At 39.0% G+C, this 19507-nt stretch overlaps 1 protein-coding gene across 1 annotated transcript; it reads right to left on the minus strand.

Moving 5' to 3' along the window:
* Nucleotides 1-308: 308 nt before the first annotated feature.
* LOC129820229 (lipid scramblase CLPTM1L-like) lies at nucleotides 309-17588 on the minus strand. The gene is made up of 16 exons (XM_055877252.1): nucleotides 16985-17588; nucleotides 16779-16873; nucleotides 16015-16204; nucleotides 15460-15614; nucleotides 14547-14743; nucleotides 8134-8228; nucleotides 7761-7845; nucleotides 5778-5881; nucleotides 3158-3223; nucleotides 2993-3043; nucleotides 2766-2848; nucleotides 2394-2428; nucleotides 2098-2153; nucleotides 1938-1982; nucleotides 1600-1715; nucleotides 309-1185 (listed from the first exon to the last, which is right to left on the minus strand). Exons 1-16 carry the CDS (start codon nucleotides 17147-17149, stop codon nucleotides 1095-1097), a joined length of 1629 nt encoding a protein of 542 aa, XP_055733227.1. The 5' UTR covers nucleotides 17150-17588; the 3' UTR covers nucleotides 309-1094.
* Between the last annotated feature and the right edge of the window lie 1919 nt (nucleotides 17589-19507).

The following is a 19507-nucleotide window of genomic DNA, read 5'->3' on the forward strand; positions in this document are numbered from 1 at the left end:
GGTGGGAGGAAAGCAAACAAGAGATTTGTTTGAAAACAAAGCATCACCTACAGCCCTCGAACCTCAAACCCAGTTCCACTGTATCATTCCCCTCTAATCAGGTACTGATTTAGACCTGGAACACCAGGGGGGTGCAATTAATGATCATGTAGAACTGAAAAGCAGCAGGCTCTGGAAGTCGTAGGGTCAGAGTCAAATACTACAACAGAACTTGATCAATAAACATTTTTAAAAAGACCAGACACCGTCACATATCATATGAGTCTTAAATCATATTTTGACAAAAGTAAATATAATTTCCACCCAAATTGGTCCTTATAACACTGAAGTCAATTTATTAATTTACTCAAAACTCCACCAAAACAATCAAACATTATCAAATGCTTTAATAACAATTAACAAAATGTAACATCACAAAATTTCACATTCAAAGCACATCAAATATAATTTCCCATATTTGGCACCATCATCTCGTGGTCTTCATGTTCTAATACTTTACAAGGTCAAATACAAACCAATGCACAGATCTTCTCCTGAATGATCAAACAGGATTCTGTACGTTTTGACCAAGAGAACAAAACGTGGTGACATCAGTCAGCGTCTCCTGATGATGACATCATGATATGAAAACACCAGGTGTTCTTTTTTTAAATAAGTTGGATGGGGGGGGGGGGGGGGGGGGGGGGACAGGTGTCGGCAGTCAAGGGGTGTGTGGGACTGAGTTGGTCTCATTCCATAGACAAACACATTCACCAATCATGGTATACATAATGGGTTGGTCCATGCTCCTTCAACTGGAGGCAGCTGCGGGCAATTCAACCAGTGCTGTGCTAGGCAACACATTGCTTGGGAAAGCCCACTCAAGTCTTCAATGGTCTGGGTAGGTATAAGGTTGGTGGGTGGGTGGTGACTCGCTGGGAGTGAGGGGCTTAGCAGGGCAGTAAGGATAACTGAACCTTCCCTAGGCAAATCCACCTTCTGACAAATTACACCAATGTGTTTTATAGGCATTGTACCCAATCCCAACACAGCAACGTGTAGGTCTATATTCTACATATGGCTCTCAGGACCTGCATGTGTGTCTGTGATCAGTTTTAGTCTTTGTGGGCCTTTCCTTTGGGTTTGTCTTCCTCATTGTAAGACAGTCCGTATTCGTTCATTCTGGTCTTATCAACAGGATACAGCCTAACGATAGAAAAATAGTGGAAAAAAGTTGTAGTAAACAAATTGATGCGTTCAATGTGAGGATATTCTGTTGTAAGTAACAATATCTGCAATGGTACAAGTGACAGTCAATTTATTGCAGTGTGTGTATAGGATCTTAATTTGACCAGTATTGTTGCAGATAAATAATCTTGCAGTAACAGAATTTGAATGTTTAGTCTACAATGTTGTTTGATCAGTGGTTAGTCTATCAGCTGGAAAAAAAGTAGGCTACTTAATATATTAATATAACCTTGTGTTAGTTTGAGTTTTCAGTGAATTTATGTAAATCACAAAGCTCATCTACATTTCCTGCAGCATAGGGAAATTCTCAGCAACAAAACAGTGATCAAATTAAGATCCAACCCGTGTGTGTATATCTGCCGTGTGGCTTACCATCTCTGGTACAAGTAGACGAGAAAGACCACATCATCCCTGAAGCAGGCTAACCGGTGGGAGGTGGGCATTGTGATGACGAAGGCAAATATGTCGTCGATAAAGGTGTTGAATGCCTGGGGATGGACAAATATAAGCTACTATCATTAACATCCTTCAGTTTCATCACTTTATGTAGTTTTTCTTTCTGATAGATTTATGGATGTTTCATTGCAACAATTACTACACATTCCAGTAACCATACTCTTATTGTCCTTCAATGATAAAACAATTTCTGAGAGATCGAACAGTGTAAAACCTGACGGTCTCTCAAATAAGATCTTATATAATTCACTCACTTTATACATGAATGCTTTCCAGGGAAGATGTGCCACAGATTTGAACTGTTGAAACAAGAAAATAATCGATATGGACACCAGCATCTGGCTTTTAGCGGCATGCTAAAAATAACATACAACAGAAGACATGTGCACTAACGCACAGTATAATGTAACTGACCTTGTAGTTAACAAAGAGTTGAGGTAGCATGAAGAGGAATCCAAAAGCGTACACTCCTGTCAAAAAAGAAACCATCAATGACAATAACAATGCTTCTATTATGAATTATCATGTGATCATGGACGTGCACTGACAATGCATTTCTTATTTGTCCGATGATTCTGCCTATTGACTGAACATACAATGAAACATTTGATCTAAACAAAAAAAAAACAACTACACTTAAGGTAAATCTGGCTTTTAAAAGTGAATTAAAGCAAATCCTGCTGGCTTCAGGATAATGTCAGAGAACATACCATTCACTGAACTGTTGATGATCCAGGAGTACCAACTGCCAAACAGAAAGCAGGTGACACATTGTTACACATTCAAAACACATAGTAGACCGGGTCTGGGCAACATCTCGAGGCTCCAGGGCCACATTGGGATTTCTAAATGCCACCGATGGCCTCACAGATTTTTTTGGGGAAGTTGATTTGTTAGTCAAACTCTATTTGCAGGCCATAAAAAGGGACGTTATTTCCAGAAGACATAGGTCCATTGTAATTTCAAGTGTAGTCTGGGGTCTTTTTTAAATCCAAAATAATCGTTTCTCGCTCCCAAAAAACTACTACAGTTGCCCATCACTGTAGTAGACCCTACTGTTATTGTCCAAAGTTATAGCCTACCTTTTGTATCTCAAAAACACTAAGGCATAAACCGCTCCTCCAATACACATTGGGTAGAGTAAATAGGACAGGTACTTCATTGCCTGGGAAGAGAAGAACGTTGCAAGGAAAATCAAACGGTTGCTATTTATGACAACGCTACTGTATACAAATTGAGGACAAAGGAACACATGTAATGTTTGGTGCTTTTTGAAATGGACATAAAAAAGGTATATGGCAAGTCTCACAAGAGTATCATACTCTACAGTCCTCCTCTCTGATTCGTCAGACTTTCCAAACTGTGGGGAGACAAACACACACTTGATATCAATGTAGAACAAACAGAGACCAAACGTAATCCTGAGGAAATTAACTCAGATAAACTGATATCTTTACAAACAAACCAGACTTACAATAAATGTGGGTTTTACACCCTTCCAGATAACCTGTATTTTAAAGGCTTTCTTCACCTTCCACACCTGTAGAGGGACAGATAAACCAGTCAGGCGTCGAGAGGACATAATGCAATAAACTACAAGAACACAATCATCCACAAGGATCTAAAACATAGTGGATTAAGAGAAACCAGGACATAGGATGATTGAATTACCAAACCTACAAAGGAGGACAACATTGATAGTCACTGAATTGTAGAGCAAACAGAAAAAGATAATCAACTCAATCTGACAAAAGTCCATGGGGTCAGACATTTTACTAACGTGAACAACAGTGACTGTGCAAATAGAGAACTTTAGGGAAACACTGTGTGCGTCCCAAATGGAACCCTATTTCCAGACCCTGAGTTACGTCCCAATAATATCTCCGTTCTCCTGCGTCCCAATAATATCTCCCTTCTCCTGCGTCCCAATAATATCTCCTTTCTCCTGCGTCCCAATAATATCTCCCTTCTCCTGCGTCCCAATAATATCTCCCTTCTCCTGCGTCCCAATAATATCTCCTTTCTCCTGCGTCCCAATAATATCTCCTTTCTCCTGCGTCCCAATAATATCTCCTTTCTCCTGCGTCCCAATAATATCTCCTTTCTCCTGCGTCCCAATAATATCTCCTTTCTCCTGCGTCCCAATAATATCTCCTTTCTCCTGCGTCCCAATAATATCTCCTTTCTCCTGCGTCCCAATAATATCTCCTTTCTCCTGCGTCCCAATAATATCTCCTTTCTCCTGCGTCCCAATAATATCTCCTTTCTCCTGCGTCCCAATAATATCTCCTTTCTCCTGCGTCCCAATAATATCTCCATTCTCCTGCGTCCCAATAATATCTCCATTCTCCTGCGTCCCAATAATATCTCCTTTCTCCTGCGTCCCAATAATATCTCCTTTCTCCTGCGTCCCAATAATATCTCCCTTCTCCTGCGTCCCAATAATATCTCCTTTCTCCTGCGTCCCAATAATATCTCCTTTCTCCTGCGTCCCAATAATATCTCCATTCTCCTGCGTCCCAATAATATCTCCTTTCTCCTGCGTCCCAATAATATCTCCATTCTCCTGCGTCCCAATAATATCTCCTTTCTCCTGCGTCCCAATAATATCTCCATTCTCCTGCGTCCCAATAATATCTCCATTCTCCTGCGTCCCAATAATATCTCCTTTCTCCTGCGTCCCAATAATATCTCCTTTCTCCTGCGTCCCAATAATATCCCCTTTCTCCTGCGTCCCAATAATATCTCCTTTCTCCTGCGTCCCAATAATATCTCCTTTCTCCTGCGTCCCAATAATATCTCCTTTCTCCTGCGTCCCAATAATATCGCCATTCTCCTGAAGTGTGCACTCATTTACTACTTCCCACAAATCTATATACCAATCATTTAATTTCAAATGTGAATTATTAAACAAGTGCAAACTTTGTGAGGAAGGACAGTTAAATAGGGAAGGAGACGCGTTTTGTCTCCTAGAGATGAACGTACTTTGGTGCGAAAAGTGCAAATCAATCCCAGAACAGCAAAAGACCTTGTGAAGATGCTGGAGGAAACAGGTACAAAAGTATCTATACCCACAGTAAAACGAGTCCTATATCGACATAACTTGAAAGGCCGCTCAGCAAGGAAGAAGCCACTGCTCCAAAACCACCATATAAAAGCCAGATTACGATTTGCAACTGCACACGGGGACAAAGATCGTACTTTTTGGAGAAATGTCCTCTGGTCTGATGAAACAAAAATAGAACTGTTTGGCCATAATGACCATCGCTGTGTTTGGAGGAAAAAGGGGAAGAACACCATCCCAACCGCGAAGCACGGGGATGGCAGCATCATTTTGTGGGGGTGCTTTGCTGCAGGAGGGACTGGTGCACTTTACAAAATAGATGGCATCATGAGAAAGGAAAATTATGTGGATATACTGAAGCAACATCTCAAGACATCAGTCAGGAGGTTAAAGCTTGGTCGAAAATGGGTCTTCCAAATGGACAATAACCCCAAGCATACGTCCAAAGTTGTGGCAAAATGGCTTAAGGACAACAAAGTCAAGGTATTGGAGTGGCCATCACAAAGACCTGACCTCAATTATATAGAAAATTTGTGGGCAGAACTGAAAAAGCGTGTGCGAGCAAGGACGCCTAAAAACCTGACTCAGTTACACCAGCTCTGTCAGGAGGAATGGGCCAAAATTCACACAACTTATTGTGGGAAGCTTGTGGAAGGCTACCCGAAATGTTTGACCGAATTTAAACAATTTAAAAGGTGATGCTACCAAATACTAATTGATTGTATGTAAACTTCTGACCCACTGGGAATGTGATGAAAGAAATAAAAGCAGAAATAAATAATTCTCTCTACTATTATTCTGACATTTCACATTCTTAAAATAAAAAGTGGTGATCCTAACTGACCCAAGACAGGGAATTTTTTACTAGGATTAAATGTCAGGAATTGTGTAAAACTGAGTTGAAATGTATTTGGCTAAGGTATATGTAAACTTCTGACTTCAACTGTATATAGCCCTAGTCAAAAGTAGTGCACTACATAGGGAGCCATTTAGGATAAAACCACTAACCACTGCTTGTGAGGAGACGTACCTCGATCATGGAGCCTACTCCAGCAGGAATGAGGACCAGCAGGCTGGTCTGCTCATCAAACAGGTACATGAAAATCACAATGGTGCTGAAACACCTCCACAGTACTGGAAAGGACCACAACATAAACACATGTAAGGGGAAAAGTCAAAAACTGCAAATACACTGAGCAGACAAAACATTAGACTGACCAGGTGAAAGTTCTGATCCCTCATCGATGTCACTTGATAAATGCACTTCAATCAGTGTAGAGGAAGGGGAGGAGACTAGAGGTCGACCGATTAGGATTTTTCAACGTCGATACCGATTATTGGAGGACCAAAAAAAGCCGATACCGATTAAAATCGTCCGTTTATATATATATATATATATATATATATATATATATATTTGTAATAATGACAATTACAACAATACTGAATGAACACTTTTATTTTAACTTAATATAATACATAAATAAAAATCTATTTAGTCTCAAATAATTTGGTTTCAATTTGGTTTAAATAATGCAAAAACACAGTGTTGGAGAAGTAAAAGTAAAAGTGCAATAGGTGCCATGTAAAAAAGCTAACGTTTAAGTTCCTTGCTCAGAACATGAGAATATATGAAAGCTGGTGTTTCCTTTTAACATGAGTCTTCAATATTCCCAGTTAAGAAGTTTTAGGTTGTAGTTATTATAGGACTATTTCTCTCTATACCATTTGTATTTCATATACCTTTGACTATTGGATGTTCTTATATGCATTATAGTATTGCCAGCCTAATCTCGGGAAAGTGAAGTCATAAACAGAGCTGTGCTTTAAGCATTGCGAAGAGCTGTTAGCAAACGTAGAAAAGTGCTGTTTGAATGAATGCTTATGAGCCTGCTGCTGCCTACCACCGCCCAGTCAGACTGCTCTATCAAATATCATAGACTTAATTATAATAAACACAGAAATGTGAGCCTTAGCTCATTAATATGGCCAAATCCGGAAACTATCATTTCAAAAACAAGACGTTTATTCTTTCAGTGAAATACGGAACCGCTCCATATTTTATCGAACGGGTGGCATCCATAAGTCTAAATATTGCTGTTACATTGCACAACCTTCAATGTTATGTACATAATTATGTAAAATTCTGGCAAATTAATTACGGTCTTTGTTAGGAAGAAATGGTCTTCACACAGTTCGCAACGAGCCAGGCGGCCCAAACTGCTGCATATACCCCGACTCTGCTTGCACAGAACGCAAGAGAAGTGACACAATTTCCCTAGTTAATATTGCCTGCTAACATGAATTTCTTTTAACTAATTATGCAGGTAAAAAAAAATATACGTGTGTGTTGATTTTAAGGAAGGCATTGATGTTTATGGTTAGGTACATTGGTGCAACGACAGTACTTTTCTTCACTAATGCACTTGTTAAATCATCACCCGTTTGTCGAGGTAGGCTGTGATTCAATGAGAAATTAACAGGCACCGCATAGATTATATGCAACGCAGGACACGCTTGATAAACTAGTAATATCATCAACCATGTGTAGTTAACTAGTGATTATGTTAAGATTGATTGTTTTTTATAAGATACGTTTAACGCTAGCTAGCAACTTACATTGGCTCCTTGCTGCACTCGCGTAACAGGTGGTCAGCCTGCCACACACAGTCTCCGCGTGGAGTGCAATGTAATCGGCGTCCAAAAATGCCAATTACAGACTGTTATGAAAACGGCCAAAATTAATCATGCCAATTAATCGGTCGACCTCTAGAGACAGGTTAAAGAAGGAATTTTAAGCCTTGAGACATGGATTGTGTATGTGTGCCATTAAGAGGGTGAATGTGCAAGACAAAATATTTAAGTGCCTTTGAACAGGGTATGGTAGTAGGTGCCAGGCACAGCGGTTTGTATTAATTTCAAAAGTTTTAAATTCAAAATAATTTCCTGAATTACTTTAATTGGAATTGACCCCAACCCTGCCTAACAGCATCTTTGTAAGAAGTCAACCCACCTGCTTTGCTGGACATCCCCACCATGCTTTTCTTCTGCTTCCAGAAGCTGATGTCATGTTTGAAGGCCAGGAAATCAAACAGGAGCTGCAAATGAAACATGCTTTTACGTTGCAATGTGACAAAGGAATAATTTTGTGAATCTCAGTCATGCATGTGTGTGGCATGTAGATCTATCGGTTAAGACCATTGGGCCAGTAACAGCCTCAAAGTTCGCTGGTTCAAATCACCGAGCCGACTAGGTGAACCAAAATCTGTCTATGTGCACTCCTGTAAGTCTCTCTGGATAAGAGTGACTGCTAAATGACAAAACATTTTAAAATATAAACATTAAAAGATGATCATCACTGGAACAGTAAGACTTCACATTCTTACATGAAAGGCAGCTACGAAGAAGGTGAGGGCTAAGAAGTACAGGTTGGTTTCCACGAAAATGCCCTTGATTTCATCAGCATCTTTCTCAGTGAAGCCTGAAATCACAACAAACCAACCCATTAAAAGGCTCCCACAAGAGTGCACAGCCGACCCCATTTTGACGTATTTCCTTGCCGTTGAGGGGAAATGCTTGTTTAGGTTCCACCTCTTATACATAATCACGAATTGACTGATGTTTTGAGATGTTGCTTCAATATATCCACATAATTTTCCTTTCTTATGAAGCCATCTATTTTGTGAAGTGCACCAGTCCCTCCTGCAGCAAAGCACCCCCACAACATGATGCTGCCACCCCCATGCTTTACGGTTGGGATGGTGTTCTTCGGATTGCAAGCTTCCCACATTTTCCTCCAAACATAACGATGGTCATTTTGGCCAAACAGTTCTATTTTTGTTTCATCAGACCAGAGGACATTTCTCCAAAAAGTACGATCTTTGTCCCCATATGCAGTTTATTGACTCCAACCTAAGTTTATGTAAACTTCCGATTTCAACTGTACATAATCACGAATTGGGGATGGGAAAGAATGTCCTGGAGATTTCCACGTAGAGCGGGAAAACAAACAAATAGAGAACTGAAAGCTGTCGGTTTAGCTAGCTAGCATGCTAACCTTAGCTATCTATCTTGCTAACCTTATCTAGCTTGCTAATGTTATCTTTTAAAACAAATTTTTTAACTACACCGTATTCAAAAGATTAGCCAGCTGGTTGGTTCTAGAGCTGGATTTGTCATAAGCATAAATCGGGAAACCAGTATCTTTGACTTCACCATCTATTGCTGTCTCCAAAGTTCTAGCATCTTCCTTAAGAGACGTGTTTTTCTACATTGTAATGGACACGGTGCAACCTTTGGTAGGTAGGCCACTGGCAGACTTCAGCTGCTATACAGCAAATCCAAGTCAGCTCATGGTTCTCACAGGGGAAGTTAAATGATAGGCTACAATGACTTCGCTCATGATGCACGTGGTAAATGACACGTCACCTTGAGCGCATCAGACAAGAAACACCAATACAATTGCACAACAAAATTGATAAACAAGTTACTTCAATTTTCTTTCGTGGGTGCCTGTTCATTATAGGATAGACACTTGTGGTTTAGCTGCACTAATCAAAGCAGTGAAGCAGACTTTCATCTTGGGGCAACATGGGGGAGTAGGGTCCCAAAAAGCAATCATAACACACAATTATACCATTTATAAAAATGATCATGTTCTATAAAGACTAGCTCAACAATGTGAAAAATTACAAATTATACAATTTATTATGTTAATATTCTGGTAAAAAGAGGAGGTGCTAAAACATACGTTTGCGTCCCCTATTTTAATTTGCTCCATGGCTCAGATGGCTAAGTGTAGACTACGGCAAAAAGCTGTTTAGCTCAGACGGAACGAGGAAGAACTTTGCAGGTGTTTCTGATGAATAAACAATGCCATGCTGGTGGATAGTAACATTCAAATAAAACCCAGCGCTAAAAAGAAACAGACTGAAAAGTATTAGCACATCCTGTCATAGGGGAAACACACCGCATTGCCACAGAAAAAATAAACCCCCCTTTGGATTTCCCACTTCAAGCCCAAATATATCAAACTTCGACTTAAACTATGACTTATTGACTTCAAATTGTTTTGCAACATCCTAGGTAAGCTCTGGTCATTGTCTTTCAGTTGAAACATGTTTATTTCCTCCCTTTATCAAACATCAGTTTACCTGTTCAAACAGACAAAACAAAAAGGATTTTATTTGATATTTCTTACTACGGACATAACAGTAGTAACTAAGGACATAACAGTAACTAAGGACATATACTTACTAAGGACATAACAGTAGTAACTAAGGACATAACAGTAACTAAGGACATAACAGTAACTAAGGACATATACTTACTACGGACATAACAGTAGTAACTAAGGACATAACAGTAACTAAGGACATATACTTACTAAGGACATAACAGTAGTAACTAAGGACATAACAGTAACTAAGGACATATACTTACTAAGGACATAACAGTAGTAACTAAGGACATAACAGTAACTAAGGACATATACTTACTACGGACATAACAGTAGTAACTAAGGACATAACAGTAACTAAGGACATACACTTACTAAGGACATAACAGTAGTAACTAAGGACATAACAGTAACTAAGAACATAACAGTAACTAAGGACATATACTTACTAAGGACATAACAGTAGTAACTAAGGACATAACAGTAACTAAGGACATAACAGTAACTAAGGACATAACAGTAACTAAGGACATATACTTACTACGGACATAACAGTAGTAACTAAGGACATAACAGTAACTAAGGACATATACTTACTAAGGACATAACAGTAGTAACTAAGGACATAACAGTAACTAAGGACATAACAGTAACGAAGGACATAACAGTAACGAAGGACATAACAGTAGTAACTAAGGACATAACAGTAGTAACTAAGGACATAACAGTAACTAAGGACATATACTTACTACGGACATAACAGTAGTAACTAAGGACATAACAGTAACTAAGGACATATACTTACTAAGGGCATAACAGTAGTAACTAAGGACATAACAGTAACTAAGGACATAACAGTAACTAAGGACATATACTTACTACGGACATAACAGTAGTAACTATAGGACATAACAGTAACTAAGGACATATACTTACTAAGGACATAACAGTAGTAACTATAGGACATAACAGTAACTAAGGACATACACTTACTAAGGACATAACAGTAGTAACTAAGGACATAACAGTAACTAAGGACATATACTTACTAAGGACATAACAGTAGTAACTAAGGACATATACTTACTAAGGACATAACAGTAGTAACTAAGGACATAACAGTAACTAAGGACATACACTTACTAAGGACATAACAGTAGTAACTAAGGACATAACAGTAACTAAGGACATATACTTACTAAGGACATAACAGTAGTAACTAAGGACATAACAGTAACTAAGGACATATACTTACTAAGGACATAACAGTAGTAACTAAGGACATATACTTACTAAGGACATAACAGTAGTAACTAAGGACATAACAGTAACTAAGGACATATACTTACTAAGGACATAACAGTAGTAACTAAGGACATATACTTACTAAGGACATAACAGTAGTAACTAAGGACATATACTTACTAAGGACATAACAGTAGTAACTAAGGATATAACAGTAACTAAGGACATATACTTACTAAGGACATAGCACTAGTAACTAAGGACATAACAGTAACTAAGGACATATACTTACTAAGGACATAACAGTAGTAACTAAGGACATAACAGTAACTAAGGACATATACTTACTAAGGACATAACAGTAGTAACTAAGGACATATACTTACTAAGGACATAACAGTAGTAACTAAGGACATAAACTTACTACGGACATAACAGTAGTAACTAAGGACATATACTTACTACGGACATAACAGTAGTAACTAAGGACATAACAGTAACTAAGGACATAACAGTAACTAAGGACATATACTTACTACGGACATAACAGTAGTAACTAAGGACATAACAGTAACTAAGGACATATACTTACTAAGGGCATAACAGTAGTAACTAAGGACATAACAGTAACTAAGGACATAACAGTAACTAAGGACATATACTTACTACGGACATAACAGTAGTAACTAAGGACATAACAGTAACTAAGGACATATACTTACTAAGGACATAACAGTAGTAACTATAGGACATAACAGTAACTAAGGACATACACTTACTAAGGACATAACAGTAGTAACTAAGGACATAACAGTAACTAAGGACATATACTTACTAAGGACATAACAGTAGTAACTAAGGACATAACAGTAACTAAGGACATATACTTACTAAGGACATAACAGTAGTAACTAAGGACATATACTTACTAAGGACATAACAGTAGTAACTAAGGACATAACAGTAACTAAGGACATACACTTACTAAGGACATAACAGTAGTAACTAAGGACATAACAGTAACTAAGGACATATACTTACTAAGGACATAACAGTAGTAACTAAGGACATAACAGTAACTAAGGACATATACTTACTAAGGACATAACAGTAGTAACTAAGGACATATACTTACTAAGGACATAACAGTAGTAACTAAGGACATAACAGTAACTAAGGACATATACTTACTAAGGACATAACAGTAGTAACTAAGGACATATACTTACTAAGGACATAACAGTAGTAACTAAGGACATATACTTACTAAGGACATAACAGTAGTAACTAAGGATATAACAGTAACTAAGGACATATACTTACTAAGGACATATACTTACTAAGGACATAGCACTAGTAACTAAGGACATAACAGTAACTAAGGACATATACTTACTAAGGACATAACAGTAACTAAGGACATATACTTACTAAGGACATAACAGTAGTAACTAAGGACATATACTTACTAAGGACATAACAGTAGTAACTAAGGACATAAACTTACTACGGACATAACAGTAGTAACTAAGGACATAACAGTAGTAACTAAGGACATAACAGTAACTAAGGACATAACAGTAACTAAGGACATATACTTACTACGGACATAACAGTAGTAACTAAGGACATAACAGTAACTAAGGACACATACTTACTAAGGACATAACAGTAGTAACTATAGTACATAACAGTAACTAAGGACATAACAGTAACTAAGGACATATACTTACTACGGACATAACAGTAGTAACTAAGGACATAACAGTAACTAAGGACATATACTTACTACGGACATAACAGTAGTAACTAAGGACATAACAGTAACTAAGGACATATACTTACTACGGACATAACAGTAGTAACTAAGGACATATACTTACTAAGGACATAACAGTAGTAACTAAGGACATAACAGTAACTAAGGACATATACTTACTAAGGACATAACAGTAGTAACTATAGTACATAACAGTAACTAAGGACATATACTTACTAAGGACATAACAGTAACTAAGGACATATACTTACTAAGGACATAACAGTAGTAACTAAGGACATAACAGTAACTAAGGACATATACTTACTACGGACATAACAGTAGTAACTAAGGACATAACAGTAACTAAGGACATATACTTACTAAGGACATAACAGTAGTAACTAAGGACATAACAGTAACTAAGGACATATACTTACTAAGGACATAACAGTAGTAAATAAGGACATAACAGTAACTAAGGACATATACTTACTAAGGACATAACAGTAACTAAGGACATATACTTACTACGGACATAACAGTAGTAACTAAGGACATAACAGTAACTAAGGACATATACTTACTACGGACATAACAGTAGTAACTAAGGACATAACAGTAACTAAGGACGTATACTTACTACGGACATAACAGTAGTAACTAAGGACATAACAGTAACTAAGGACATATACTTACTAAGGACATAACAGTAGTAACTAAGGACATAACAGTAACTAAGGACATATACTTACTACGGACATAACAGTAGTAACTAAGGACATAACAGTAGTAACTAAGGACATAACAGTAACTAAGGACATATACTTACTAAGGACACAACAGTAGTAACTATAGGACATAACAGTAACTAAGGACATATACTTACTAAGGACATAACAGTAGTAACTAAGGACATAACAGTAGTAACTATAGGACATAACAGTAACTAAGGACATATACTTACTACGGACATAACAGTAGTAACTAAGGACATAACAGTAACTAAGGACATATACTTACTACGGACATAACAGTAGTAACTAAGGACATAACAGTAGTAACTAAGGACATAACAGTAACTAAGGACATATACTTACTAAGGACACAACAGTAGTAACTATAGGACATAACAGTAACTAAGGACATATACTTACTAAGGACATAACAGTAGTAACTAAGGACATAACAGTAGTAACTAAGGACATAACAGTAACTAAGGACATATACTTACTAAGGACACAACAGTAGTAACTAAGGACATAACAGTAACTAAGGACATATACTTACTAAGGACACAACAGTAGTAACTATAGGACAGAAGTCACTCTCGTGATGTGGTCGTTCAGCTTGTGATCCTCTGGCGGTAGGTAGTATGACTCATGCAGATTAGTGTCAATTCCGTACACTAGTATCAACTAGCATAATGGGTGCTGTTTCCCGGACAGATTAAGCCTAGTCACGATTAAAAAACAATCTCAATGAAGAATCTACATGGAAAATAATGTTTTGTCCAGGACAAGGCTTGATCTGTGTCCGGTAAACCGCCCCAATGAGTTCGGTCATAGTACTACCCATAGAGATATATAATATAATATTTCTATAGTACTACTCACCAAATTGTTGCAGGGAGTAGACGGCATCTTGCATGTGAATCCAGAAGCGGAGTTTCCCGAGGGAGATGGTGTCATAGGAGATAGTGAGAGGAAGTTCCGTGCTGGTGCTGTTGATCTCCATCAAGTCCTTCACTCTGTTGCTCAGCTCATCCACAAACAGCAGTGGAAGGTACATCCTCTTCTTTCCATTTTGAAATCTGGAACACAGTAAAACAATTGCTACTGTTATGTCATTAATGAAGTCTGAGTGGAAGAGGCTCTGACAGCTGTCAGCTCTCTATTTCTTTATGCTTTCCCGGTCCATGTGGAAATCTCCAGGACATTCTTTCCCATCCCCAATTCGTGATTACGTATAAGAGGTGGAACCTTAACAAGCATTTCCGCTCGAAGGCAAGGAATTACGTCAAAATGGGGTCAGCTGTGCACTCTTGTGGGAGCCTTTTAATGAGTTGGTTTGTTGTGATTTCAGGCTTCACTGAGAAAGATGCTGATGAAATCAAGGGCATTTTCGTGGAAACCAACCTGTACTTCTTAGCCCTCACCTTCTTCGTAGCTGCCTTTCATGTAAGAATGTGAAGTCTTACTGTTCCACATAAATGAAGTGATGATCATCTTTAAATAAAGGCTCTGGAACCTCAATTTAGAATTGTTGTATTGTAATACAAAGCATGAGTTGGCACACCCCCCAAAAGTAGGTAGAGGTGCTGACTAATGGAGAGTGAACTGTAGGCCATGAAAATAAATAAAAAGAGTCACACTACATACAAGCTCCCAGTAATTGATTGGGTAAACCACCAATGTTTCAGCATCACTGTGCCTTCTTCACCCTGAAGGTGGTGTTGTGTATTGTATCATTAGTTCCAGCTGTCCATTTATGAGTGTATGATGAATTGTATCATAAGTGCGTTCTTACACTCGCAGGTAGCGGTGCACGTCGCTGGGCAGAAAGTCCCCGTCGAAGACAAAGTCCTCTGACACCACATTGAGGGTGAGACGGGAGCGCCAGTGAGACACGGGCCGATCCACTGCAGAGTCACCTCCTTTAGGCTTCCGTTTCTGCTGCTCCGCCTGCCCTGGGCACAATGACCACAGCAAATCAGAGAGAAAAAGACCAGGGAAAAACTGAACATCACAATCAGCATGACAGTTTTAAAGACATACTCCACAGAAATTCCAATGTGAAAGGTATTAAAATGTAACAGACTGATAAAAAAAGATGCTATAAAAGGGACAATTCAGAACGGTTGATTCCAAGGCAAGACACTGTCTGCGTATACAGACATACCCTAATAATAAAGAGACCTATGAATGCCTTGCTTTGGATCTTGTAAATGTTGGTTACGTCCCAAATATCACTTTATTACCTTTAAAGTGCACTACTATTCACCAGAGCCCATAGTAGTGAACTATAAAGGGAATATGGTGCTATTTAGAATGGAGCCATTGTGCAGTGTAATAGTAGTCTGACCTGTGGTGCTTCCTCCCCTGAGATCAGGCTGACCTCTGGTGGTTTGGGTATCATGTAGGTGGTGAGCTGGGACACCAGATGCACCTGTCTGGGGTCCTGCCACGGGGACATACCTGCCTGGTGAACAAACACCATGGCATACAGCGTCCCATTCTTACAGGTCTTCTTTGGGAGAGACACATTCACTATCCTTTAGGAAAAGGGATACATAGGTGAATATGAACTGGGTGGTTCAAGCCCTGAATGCTGATTAGCTGACAGTCGTGCTATATCAGGGGTATGACAAAACAGTTATTCTTACTGCTCTAATTACGTTGATAACCAGTTCCTAATAGCACTAAGGCACCTCTGGGGTTTGCGGTATATGGTAAATATACCAAGGCAAAGGGCTGTATCCAGGCACTCTGCATTGCGTCGTGCATAAGAACATCCCTTAGCTGTGGTATATTGGCCATATACCACAAACCCCCTTGTGCCTTATTGCGTAAATATAGCAGGGAGAGGTCAATCGTTGCAGGTTGATCGTTGCAGTAGTCGCTATAGGTGGTTTGTTCAATGTTAATCAGTTACTATGAATGTGGGCAGATATCTGCACTCGTTTTGGTTCCAGATGACTTGCTAATATGAAGTCCTAGTCATCCTGCAAATACCCAGAGATCACTGACTGTGTCTACCACCACGTTTCCATAGGTGATCATCGTGCTTATTACAACTGACTGGCAGATAGATACCACCATATCCTGTCACCGTAAGAAATGTTGCACCTTTCAAACTTGGTCTCAACATCAAAGTCCTCCTCCTTGTGAATGAGGGTGTGTCCCCCATCAGCATTGGGTCGCAAGGCTGTGTAGATACTCAGCTGGGAATGGGGAATAAAGAACACAGCAAATGTTCACGAATCAGTTTCCAGACCCAAAACAACTGTCTGACTGGCAAGTTTTCATTCCATCTAGCTATGATGCATACCAACCTGCAATCTTGGTTTTCCTGCCAAATATGGGTTGATGCAGTTTTCGAATTTGGGGTTCTCACACGGTGTGGTGTAAACGATGCCATACATCACCCAGCAAGTGTGCAAAACATACACAACGAACACCCCGACTATCAGCGTTGTGAAAGAGGTCTTCTGAAACATGCTCCCGACTCCCGTCTAGTCATTCAAATACGAAATGTGCCAGGCAGATACCGTAGCGACGCTATCCTCTTCCGAAACCGAGGCAAGGACAGATGCGAAACTCAGAGAGAATTTAGCTGAGGCAGATTAACATCGGTTGATGAATTGCTCATACTGTAACGTTAGTGTAGTTTATGGACTGGTCATTGTGGTCACAGGTGTCGGTTGCTAGGCTAACCATGGCTAGATATCGTTGACCACACTGTACGTCTCCTCATGTCTTTTACCTATCAAATGTCATGTCTATTAGTTTATATTTTGTGCATTATAAAATCCCCGAATTCTGCTCGTCACTTTGTATCTCGAAATTGCAATATCACAGCTATTTTAAAGAAGCATGGATGTGTCAGCTAGCTACTTCCGTGATTTATTTCCTGGTTACAATAGTCAGGAAAGTATCAAACTGCGGCTGCGCAAATCCAACAATCTGCATACCAGCTGAATATATCTTGGCCACTAGATGTCATCCATGCTCCACGCAGTGCACTCTTGATTATAATGTCGGTTTTTCCAAGTCAGCTTTACACTGTCAGTGCCAGGTCTACGTCAACAATAGAAGCATTACTATTTTAATTTCCCCCCGTAGATTTTTTTTTACATGTATTGTAGAAACGAATTAAAAGATGTTGAATGTCTTGGTTTTGAAAAACAATTAACCCAAACCTCTGCACTTGAATAAATACAATATATGTAGCTATTAGCAGTGTTTAATATGAGCAGGATCCGATACCTGTCACACCTTCTTGACCGTTTCGTTCCTGAACCCATTTGCCAGGATCCGGTACCTCTCGTGGCTTGAAAAATACCTTTCACTGTTTGCAATGTAAAATTATAATAAAAGCAATCAGTTAGACTAATTCAAGTTGACTCCTCTGTAATTCTCTTGGCTGTCGCCTAAAAATTGTTACGTTAAAACGTGCCTGATAATTTATTCGTGTTGGGTCGGCCCGGCACAACATTGTAGCCTATATAGACCAAAGCGTGGCCATTGCTGTGGTGAGAGAGAAGCGCGCCTGTATCTCACACAGAACTAGAATGAGATTCACTTTCTATGATCTCTCTCCCTCTCTACTCTGATAGACATGAGCATGCAACTCTCATCTCTCCAGCGTTACACTTCATCATTTATTTCCTTATATAATCATGGCTGCGCGAAGCAGCACGCCTGATAAATTGAAATACATTTGCCAAAGTCATTGAATTACTGCTGTCTGTTCAGAAATAAACGAAACAAATTCAAACAGGCCTATAATTGTGCAACAGGTGATCAATAGTTTATTTTAAAAAATTGCCTAGCTGTGGATTGTGTGTAGCCCAATCACGAGCCATGTCTACAGTCGGGAACAGGGTGAAAGTGTTAGTGCACAGCATGCAGCCAAAACAGGCCTTTCGCAATATTTAAAATACAATCAAGCGAAAATACAGGTTGGAAAGAAAATGCATCCTGCTGAAAAGAGAAGACTAGTCTGTCTGTAGACAACAAAGTTATCAACTTCCAAATATGTCTATTGGGGGAACAGTATTGTTTTACCAAGTAAAACAAGAGAGAAACACATTTGGCATGAGAGCATCCCGGTGAGTGAGCCTAGCATCATTGGGTGAGTCAGTGAAACTGAAAGCTTTTTTAGGACTGTAATTTCCTCCCCATATTGTACAATATGTGTGTCTCCGCACACCTAGGTCTCGGCAGTTGATGGATTGAAGACAATATCGTTTTTATTGATCTCAGATTCTCAGTTTGTCAGCGTCAAAGTAGCCTGTCATTTCGATCATTTGTGAGGTATTAAGAAATATTCTGCTCAAGTCTCCAGTCATCTAAAATGATGTAGAATCGCATGAAATGGGTTTATAAAGTCCAAAGCTTTCCTGAACCCTAGGCTACAATATTTTTTCTCCCATGTGTGCAACTTCTGCAAGTGAGTATACTCTACTGATCTGTGCCAGAGTGCTAAAGCATGATAATGCATGCAATGCTAAATTAGAAAGGAGTTTTCTCCTTCATGTGTTCCGGTACCTCAGATTACCCATGGTCTCCCCTCTCTCGGGCTCACTTTTTGTTACAGCAATACCACCAAATTTACAAATGAACCACTGGCTATTAGGTCTACTATTAAAGGCATAGCGTATTTGGAGTACATGCAGTTGAAGTCGGAGGTTTACATAGACTTAGGTTGGAGTCATTAAAACTTGTTTTTCAACCACTCCACAAATTTCTTGTTTGTTAGAACATCTACTTTGTACATGACACAAGTCATTTTTTCAACAATTGTTTCCAGACAGATTATTTCACTTATAATTCACTGTATCACAATTCCAGTG

This window comes from Salvelinus fontinalis, chromosome 22 (genome assembly GCF_029448725.1).
Source record: "Salvelinus fontinalis isolate EN_2023a chromosome 22, ASM2944872v1, whole genome shotgun sequence".
Classification (NCBI taxonomy): domain Eukaryota; kingdom Metazoa; phylum Chordata; class Actinopteri; order Salmoniformes; family Salmonidae; genus Salvelinus; species Salvelinus fontinalis.

Bases quoted from the DNA above. Each gene is read 5' to 3' on its own strand.
- LOC129820229 (XM_055877252.1), bottom strand. From the start codon at position 17,149: ATGTTTCAGAAGACCTCTTTCACAACGCTGATAGTCGGGGTGTTCGTT. The intron at 15,615-16,014 runs GTCAGACTACTA...TGCCCAGGGCAG, and splicing joins CAGGGGAGGAAGCACCACAG to GCGGAGCAGCAGAAACGGAA. The intron at 2,154-2,393 runs GTATGTTCTCTG...CTTTTTTGACAG, and splicing joins CATCAACAGTTCAGTGAATG to GAGTGTACGCTTTTGGATTC.